At 61.2% G+C, this 9,676-nt stretch overlaps 1 protein-coding gene across 1 annotated transcript; it reads right to left on the bottom strand.

Annotated features, from left to right (window-relative positions):
* Nucleotides 1-4,766: 4,766 nt before the first annotated feature.
* B0H18DRAFT_691734 (uncharacterized protein) lies at nucleotides 4,767-6,213 on the bottom strand. The gene has a single exon (XM_048039202.1). It carries the CDS (start codon nucleotides 5,947-5,949, stop codon nucleotides 5,143-5,145), a length of 807 nt encoding a protein of 268 aa, XP_047888481.1. The 5' UTR covers nucleotides 5,950-6,213; the 3' UTR covers nucleotides 4,767-5,142.
* Nucleotides 6,214-9,676: the final 3,463 nt, after the last annotated feature.

Raw genomic sequence — 9,676 nt, 5'->3', positions numbered from 1 at the left:
GGTGCACGTGACCGTCGGTGTTGGATTTCGCGATCGGTGTGGCTTCGCGTCGCTTGTCTCTTGCTTTCATCACCTTCTGTCTCCCCGCCCCCGTCCTCGCAACTCCGTCTACTCTGCTTTGTGTCTGCTCGCCTGAACCATGTCGACGAAGATGCCACCGCCGCCGCCGCCGCCGCCGAACCCGGCCTACGACCCGAGCCTCCGGTCACGGCAATGAGGCCGGGAGAAATGGCCGCGTACCTACAGGAGACAACCGACCGTCTCCTGAAACTCTTTGGAGGCCGCTTGGTTGAGGTGGACGAAGAGGAGGAGCTGTTGGGAAGGATCGTAAGTATTGACAGCATACTTTGGGCACCGACGGTGGTGTTGACATTCGACTTTGCAGATGGAACCCCTGGTGAACCTCGTGGTAAGTATACATCCATATCACGCATGGTCGAAGCGATGCTGACCATATTCTACAGCGCGAGGTCATGTTCGAGATCGCCTTGGCCTGGTCGCGAACAGGATCCCGAGGACCGTCCGGTGATCCCTTTGGTGCTCCTGTCGGCCATCGTGGAGCTCAACATCGTCGACGCGGAGGGGGTCCCGGTGAGGCTCTCGCTCATTCGTCCGGACGACGACCGCCTGCCGACTGAGTGGTACAACCCACTCGCAGTGACGGGTTTGTATTCCCCGCGTGGCTCGAGGAATGCAACCGCGGGACCATCCCGCCAGGGCCCAGCCGTACGCTTCCAGGAGCTTGCGGGAAACGACTCGGATGGCGAGGAGGAGGTGCCGGTGCGGACGACCGCATGGAGATCGATGACGAGGAACCGACGCAATCCCGGCGGAAGGGGAAGAAGCCCGCAACGAAGAAGCGTCAGCGGTCCACGACCCCGCCGAGATCCGGCAAGGGAAAGCAGCGTGCGCGCCGGCAGGACGACGAATCGCCGGAGGAGGAGGAGCTCGAGCGGGAAGAGGGGGAGGAAGGGGAGGAGGAGGAGGAGGAGGAGGAGGAGGAGGAGGAAGAAGAACAAGTCTCGGCGAAGGCAAAGGGGAAGCGTGAGTGCCCTGCCATCTGTCTGGGTGGCATCGCTGACACGTCGGTATCAGGCAAGCCGGGGCGCAAAGGCATCCTCAAGTTGGACACGCCGGACGCTACGGTAGACGCGAAAAAGGCCAAAGCCATCAAGAAGGACCGGGCGACATTCGTGATGGACTACGAGGCCGAGGGTGAGACCCGGAAGAGGGGGGACAGGGAACTGCGGGTGAGCTGCTGATCATCGTGTGTTCTGACCACTCACCTCGTTGACAGGATCCACCTTGCACTGCGTGCAAGGGATTCCCCTGCTACATCTCGGTCAAAAAGGTGTCAGCATTCGGAAGGACGGCAAGCCGAAGAAGAGAAAGGTCGCCGCGTGCGACTTCTGCCATGTGAAGAAGACCAAGTGCGAAGCCATCGACACCGAAGGCACATTCAAGCCGCAGAAGGCTGGCCGGGGAGGTCGTCGAAGAAGTCGTCGGCGGGAAGTTCCCGCGCAAGCAGCGTCGCCTCCGAGCGCTCCGACAGTGTCGCCGACGGGCCCCCAACCACCAACGGCGATTCGGACACCGAAAGCGAGAACGGCTCGGTCGCGACAACTGGGTCCCGGCGGAGCACCAGACGCAGCAACACCCCGTCGCGCCGCCCGACCCCGGTCACCAAGCAGCCTCCAAACGGAAGGGGAGTGCGCCGCCGTCGAAAGGAAAGGGTAAGAAGGACCGGGGCGAGGGATCGTCAAAGGCGGAGACTGGCCCTGAGCCCCCACGCAAGCGGGCGAAGACTGCAACGGACCCGCCGCCCGATCCGAGTGACATCAGTACGCTGGCTTTCCCTCCGTTGACCATACGCACCACTAATTTTGTAGGGCGTATGTATCCAGTTGGCCCGGGTGGAGTTCGTGGTTCGCTCGGCCGCCCGTGGTGGTCATGCAACGCCCGGCGGAGCTCGCCGGGAACGCGGAGCTGCGTGTCCGCGAGCTCGAGGGTGACGTCCGACAACTCAATGAACGGGTGGCTGCGTTGGAGGCCATGAACAACTCGTTGCTTGAGCATCAGCGATTGCTCGGTGAGTTGTTCTGCTCACATTGACTGTTCGAACTGACATTTCGGTCAGGTCTGGCATTCCTGGGAGAGGGTGACCAAGAGGCCTACATCGAGGCCCTCCGCGATATGATCCAGGGCGCGGCAAGTGGACCGCAGGGACTGACAAACGACATGGGACGGACGTCGATGTCCGGATCACCACCGCCAACGCCGAGACCATGGAGCCGGCGCCGGGAGCGGACATGCATTTGGACGATGGCATGCGTGACCAGCTGGCGGCTACCACGTCAGGTGCTCCGGCAGGGCATCCTGCAGTCTTCGATCAGGCGTCGTCCCGGTGGTGCCCTCAAAGGTGAGTTTACCCATCTGGCTTTCCATTGATCGTCAACTGTCTAACATTCATACCTGACAGTCCCCGGTCGGAGCGACTTCCGAGGCTACCGTGTCCGTGCCGACGGTACAGGCAGCCCCGGCGCCACCGCCACTTCCCCCTCGTCTCGCCTGGGCCAGTCGCGAGTTCGGGACCGGTGCAGGCGGAATTGGGGGCTTCATCCCGAGGCCCCTGTTCAGCCAGGTGCCTCAGCTGCTGGCCGCCGCTGCCATCGCACCGACTATCGCACCCGCCCGATCCCCGCCCTCGAGTATTCAGCCGTTGCCCACCACGTTGGCTGCAGCACCATCGGCGGCTGAGGTTCCCCGTCTCCCGCTCGCTGCACCGGTCAACTCCACAACCGGCATTCCGTCGGTGGCAACCTCCGATACAGTCCGCCTCAACAGGGTACCCCGGTTGTCACATCGGCACCGACAAGCCCGGCCTCTGTCGTCCCACCGGGTTCGGGCAATGGCCCAGCGGCGCCACCTCCTCCGGCTGAAGCACCCCCACCACTTCCGCCGAACTCCCCAAGGAATCCGGGACCGGGCAATCAAACGGGGCCCCAGGTCTGGGGATGTGGAACCGCCGGTAACGGGCTCGGCGAATGAGATGGATGGGGGCAATGCGGTGGAATGAGATAAGCCGGGAATAACCTACCTGTCCTGTAGAATACGTGTAAACCTCAGTGTAACATAGAGTTCGCCAAATGTACAATGTATCTCGTGCGCCAAGACCGGACTGAAAGCCACAGGAGTGCCCGAGTCAAACACACACAAATGCACGGTCCGAGAACGTCACCAGCACCTCGGCCCGAGACTTCACCAATCATTCGGACGAGCATACCACCGATTTTTGGGCCCAATAGGAACACCGAGTTTCCTGCCACCATGTTTCATCGAATTCTGCACCGGGGAACTGCACTGAAATCCTGGCCCGAGCATTGCACCGAAGTCCCGGACCGGGCAACTCACCGAACTCTCGGCCGAGAATCTCACCGAACTCTCGGCCTGAGAATCTCACCGAACTCTCGGCCCGAGAATCTCACCGAACTCTCGGCCCGAGAATCTCACCGAACTCTCGGCCCGAGAATCTCACCGAACTCTCGGCCGATATCACAGAACTCTCGGCCCGAGCATTTCACCAAACCCTCGGCCCGAGGAGTTCACACAACACTCGGCCCGAGGACTTCACATACCTCTCGGCCCGAGACTTCGGTGAGAATCTCGGGGAGCGCACTCACACAGGGCTAGCAGGTCAAGACACCGGTGATGCATTATGGGAGGTGGGAATGATAAGGTGGTAGGCACGTTGTTGAAATTGAACGTATACAGTAGCAGGATATCTATGTATATTTAACGCCGGCGAGTGGACGATCTGGTCGCCTTCGTGCTCTTTGCCGACCGCTTTCCCGGCGCCGGCGATGCAGACACATTGGGCTTGGACCGTTTTGCCCGGGCACCGATGGCGGATGATTTCTGGGGCTCTCCATCCGCCTTCCGCTTCTTCTGCATGCAGTATGCCATGTCCGACCAGAGATCCGCGATCTCGGTGCAGTGTTCCCCAATTCCTCGACAAAGCGGTATGTCAGTTGGGATTTGTGCACGTACTGCGGGATTTCCTCCTCCTCGTCACTCCGGTGCTCGGTTTTCTTCTCGACATCCTTTACAACCATTGCAATGGCCAATGTGACCATGAGGCCGTCTTCCCGGCCCATCTGAGTGTCGGTGAGGCTTGTGCGGATTCTGGTGAGCCAGGAGCGGAACTGCGTGAGGACAGCCTTGTCCGTATGGATATCCGGAGTGCACCTTGCGCGGCGGTACTTCCAACTCGCCCAATCCCACTTCGTCTTCGATTGCCATGCTCCGGTCTCCGGCTGGTCGCTGCTCGTCAACACCACGTAGCCCAGGCCTCAAAGGATGCCCACCAGGTGGTGTAGATTGTCTACGAGCTTCGTAACGCCGTCGTCCACGGTTAGCTGCCTGATCCACTGCCGCCTTTCGTCCCAAGTCTTGCCGGCGATGGCTGGGCTATCTTCGTGTGGCTGTGGTCCAGGACGACCGGTGCGTACTGCCGGCACGTCCTTTGTCTTCTTCGGCTTGACTAAAAAATGAAAGGATGTTAGATGTGGCACATGCGACACTGACCGTTACCTACCCGGCGTCGGCAGAATGACCACCTCGCTGTCGGCGTCGGCTTCGGATTCGGCCGGAGCCTTTCTCTTCCGACTGCATCAGGAAACCACCCCTGCGCGAATGTGGCGCAAATCGGCGTCAAATCACCGCGGCGCGCCGTCGCTCCGAATGGCTTGTAAATCGGTGCAAACGCCTTCCGAACAGGCAGAAACACATTTCATATACACCCACGTCAAAAAATGATGTACATCGGATGCCTCGATTGGCTGTGATTACAATACACAACAGTAAATGTACACACAGCTCATCTCGTCCAGCTTCGCTCCATCATCTCTCCTCCTGCCCTGTCGTGCTTGTTGTATACTGAATTCGCTAGGACGAAGGAGCCAGTGGTCGCGTCGTGCGAAGACCCATGTCGAAATCTCTCCGTCACCGTGGGTGCGCTGCGTGCCTGTCAACTCGGAGACAGCCGTGCATCTGGTCGACGCAGTCGCGGATGTGGGACGTACCACGTGTTGAATGGTACGCATATCCCGACTACTTGTTGCGCTATGTGTGAGCTGTTCGCGGTCAGGCCAAGGGTCCGCGGGTCCACGGGCAGGCAGCGGGTCTGTTGGCAAGTGGGCGCACGGACGAGCGAGCGATCACGTGGGCAATCGCGTGGACGAGTGGGTGGTCAGCCGACCGAGCAGAGGAGAGCGCGGGCGAGGGGGTGCATGCGAGGCTGCATGCGAGAGCGCACGAGCAACAGGGCGCGGGCAAGACGACACGCGGGCGAGGCGACAGACAAGACAGCGCGCGGACGAGGCGACGGGTGAGCGAGACGACGGGTGAGCAAGACGACGGACAGACAAGACGTTGGGCAAGCGAGACAGCGGCTAGACGGCAGGAGACCGAGATGAAGAGCGAGCGAGCCCGTGGGCGAGACGGACAGCGGGCGGGGAAGCGGGCGGGGAAGCGAGATGGCGGGCCTATGTGGCGGGGCCGTGCGACGGGGATAGGGTGATGCGGGGAAGCGAGACGGCGGGCCAGAAGAACAATGGCCGAGCGAGACAGCAGGCAAACTGACGGGCAAGTCAGTGGGCGAGTAGGTGGGCGAGTAGGTGGGCGAGTAGGTGGGCGAGTGGGTGGGCGAGTGGGTGGCGAATGGGCAAGCATCTCGTCGTTGTCTTCGTTCTGACAGAGTAGCCAGCAGGACATGCTGGATGGGGCGTGTCTGCATTCCTGCGCTCTGTTGTGCGAGTGGGTGAACGTAGCGCGCTCGATGGTACACGTCGCACGTTCACTGAGCTCGAAGCCATGGGCTTGTACGTGCGTCCCGTCGCCTGATAGAGCAGTCAGTAGCTCGTGCAAGACGGGTGGTGTCGCATCCATCATGCCTCACCTGTCCATTGACCACACCTCAATACCATCCGATCCCCAGCCTACTTCGGGACTCACTAGAGCACGCGCAGCTCGTTCGCACAGTGGCCGAACTCGGAGTGCACCGTCGTGAAGACCTTTTTGCTCGTGGGCGGGTTGCGTGGCGGTGTGGCAATGCATCGTCGAAGTCGGTACCAGGGGTCGTCCAAAGCTCTATCGGAGCTGCTTGTCGTAACGGAGTTCGACAGGGAGAGGGCGGGAATCGAGTGGGCGAGCCTCTGAGGACGATCAGCGAGTAAAATTTGAAGTGCAAGCGCCCACCTCGGAGTTTACCGATGTGGGCGTGCTGAGCTGGCGGCTGGCAGTCTAACTCTTCCTCCCGTTTCTTCGCCGCGAAGTCCTGTGCCCTATGAAACCAAAGCCCTGCGAAGCGTCGGCTTCCGCGTGGCTCTCCTGAGACGCAACGTATCGGCTGACTTCGAACTTACTCCCTGAAAACAAGGCCGCAGGATCGCGACGAGGGCAAGACGACTCGAGAGGAAGGGGCAGTCGATTCCAAAGAGAACTCCAGACTTGTAGGTGAGTTTGTGTGCCTGCTTACCTGACTACCCTTTTACAGTTTAGTGGGACGTGACCTTTACAAGACCACCGCCCGCGATACGGTGAACGAGCTCGACCAAGTCTATCTCTCAGCGACCGGTCAGAGCCTCATCAACGACGTTGGACTCTTTGCAGACACTTCCATCAACAGCGCACACTCGGTGCTATCTGGCCATCACCATCACTCTTCCTCGCTCACTGTGCTCCAGCTAGCCCTGGTCGACACGTTGCTGCTCTTAGGGTTCGTTCCGACGTCTTGCTCGGCCATTCCACCGGTGAGGTTGTCCTTCTTTATGCCAGTGGTGCGGGACCGAGGGCTCTCGCTCTTGAGCTCGCCATTGCCCGTGGCAAGGCTATATCTCTGCTCGAGAAGGAGGACGACACGATGGCTGCCCTGGCTTGCTCACCGGAGCAGGCGGAGCCAATCATCGCAGAAGTGCTCGCAGAGCTCGGTCGGGTGTGCTCGAGATCGGGTGCTACAACTCTCCCGACGCAGTTACGCTTTCTGGTGCAACTGGTCATAGCGACAGGGCGGTCGAGAAAGCTAAGAAGGCTGGCATGTTTGCCACGAGACTTCGCACGCGCATCCCGGTTCACTCGGGAATGATGGACCTCTGCGAGGAGGACTACAAGCGCCGCGTGGGAGAGATCTTCCCGAAGTACGAAGTGACGTTGCCTACCGTCGAGACGTACTCCACGTTGAACGGCCAGTAGTAGACCGACGCTTGCTAGCTATATCTCTGCGATGGCGGATGCCTGCGTTTCACCCGTGCGTGCGCCCGCCGAGCGTCTGTCACCTCTGGCACTGCCAGCTCTATGGCACATCCGCTCACTCGCTCTCTCGCGCCGGACTTGCCCCCTCGCATATCTAGGTACTGGCCGTCCGTGCGTGCTCGACCGGCTCGTCCACCTGCTCATCCGCCCACTCGTCCACCTGCTCATCCGCCCACTCGTCCGTCACCCGACTGCTTTTTCGTCCGCTCGACCACCCATCCACTTGCACTGTTGCGACGGCGGGCGCGGACAACGAGCGGGGACAACGAGCGGATGTTGGGTGCGGAAGACGAGCGGGGACGACGAGCAGATGACGATCGGACGACAGGGAAGGTGTGGCGGGCGAGGGCGAGAGTCCAGCGGTGAGTGCAGACGCACGCGAGCGAGCCCACTAACGTAGACACGGAACACAGCAACGTGCAGCGGACGACCGCGAGCACTCAGGGCCAATGCCCTAGGTGCAGGCATGGCCGATGGACAGACGGCGGCGGACGAGTGGACGAGGGAGCGGGAGAGTGAGCGGCGGGCGGGAAGTCAAACGGGTGAGTGGGTGAGTAAGTGGGTGAGCGGGTCAATGGGTTGACGAGTGCACTAACGGGCGTGTGGCTGGGTGGACGAGTGCGCACTGGCAGGCGGGTGGACAAATGGCAGATGGCAGCATACGCCCCCCGCGACCGTGATTGCCCAGCACACACGCACGGCCAACGAACGCACACGCACGCGAATGACCAGGCCAACGAATGGGTACCGGGCAAGCAGACAAGCGGGCTGGAAGACGGGCAGACCGGCGGGCGATAGGGTGCGTGAGCGGATGAGTAGGTGAGCAGGAAGACGGGTGGGTGCGCGAGCGGGCGGGCGAGAGGGCGAGAGGCGAGAAGGCGAGAGGGCGAGAGGGCGAGAGTGCGAGAGGGCGAGAGGGCGAGAGGGCGAGAGGGCGAGCACACGGACACAGGGCGCGGTCAACCACCACGCGCACGGTGACCGAGAGCGCGCTGGGCAAATGCGCAGCTCGCAGACACGGCCGACGAACACGCGCCCGAGTGGGCATGCAGACGGATGGATGGACGGGTGGGCGACGGGCAGACGAGCGGACAGATGGGCAAGCAAGCAACCAGACGAGCGCGAGGGGGCAGGCACGGCAACAGCGAGCGCTCTGGGCGAATGCCAGCTGTAGGTACGAATTGAGTAGGGTGGATGTAGTGGCTATGCGTGTAAATACATGCAAAACAATGTGAATTGAAGTACCCAGATTGTATGGCCGAGCTAGTATTTCCTTGCAATTCACAGCCATTGAACGTGGATTCACGCAAATTCGAGCGAGGGAATCAGGGGGGTCAAGTAAATGGGGTCTCCAGGAGATTTGTGCGAATTTGTGCAGATTTCCACAAATTCGTGTGGGGTAGGTTTCCTGATGTGGTGCCAGCTTCCGGATTTGCGTCAGGCCGCTTAGCAACCTCCTGGGTTGCTGGGTCAGTGGTGGTACGATACCTCGGCCTGGGCCTGATTTGCTTCCGGCTTCCAGAGGGCTCGGGGCAGGCTCCGGCCGGTCGCTGGTGGGCTTGACACCAGGCTTTGCCGGCCGGGCCTTGCTCGGCGCCGGCTTTGAGGTCGTGTTGCCCGCTTCGTCAACAACTTCGCTTCCCGCTGTAACTGCGGCAGGCCCCTTCAGCTTGCCAGATTTACCTGCTGCCCGAGCTGTCATTTCCGGATGCCCGCCGAGTGGGCTCGGGCTTCGAAGGCGCAGTACGTGGTGCGATACCCTTCCCTTTGTCCTTCCGGGGCGGCGGTGCCTCATCGCCATCCGTTGAGTCGGGGACCACTTCCTTCTTCTTCCCCTTCACTCTGGGTGTAGGGACGGGGCCGGCGGCGCCTCGTCCTCGTCGGTGCTATCGTCGCCCTTAAACAGATAGCTGTAGCTCTCCTGCTCATCACTCTCGACCGCGGACTCCTCATCGGAGGTGACGTCGGCCTTCGATTTGCGGCGACGTGGGCGGGACGGTCCGGGCGTGGCCTGCCGGGCCTGTTGCCTCGGTCGCTTCACGGGAGGTCTACGCTTCTGAACATCCGGCACTACGATCTCCATCTTGGAGTTCTTCAGGCCTTGACCGACCTGGGCCCTGCGGGTGTTGTCCTGCCTCTCCCGCCAATGCCTCAAGATCGGTCCAGGTCCCCGGGCGCATCTTGCTCGGGTCATTAGAACGCTGCCGCGGGGAGGTATTCCGGATCAATGAAGGAGTCCGATGACTCGGAGTGATTGCCAGGGCACCTTAGCCGGTAAACGTTCGGTGAATTGAACTGTGGGTGAAGTGTCAGGCACGCTGATTGTCGCAAAGTCGTGTGACGCACCATACGTCTTGCGGACGAACGT

The sequence above is a fragment of the Fomitopsis serialis genome (assembly GCF_022376445.1).
Source record: "Fomitopsis serialis strain Sig1Antser10 chromosome Unknown B0H18scaffold_99, whole genome shotgun sequence".
In the NCBI taxonomy this organism is placed as follows: Eukaryota; Fungi; Basidiomycota; class Agaricomycetes; order Polyporales; family Fomitopsidaceae; genus Fomitopsis; species Fomitopsis serialis.
The sequence above is the reverse complement of the archived record's forward strand: the minus strand, read 5'-3'. Positions and strand labels throughout refer to the sequence as shown.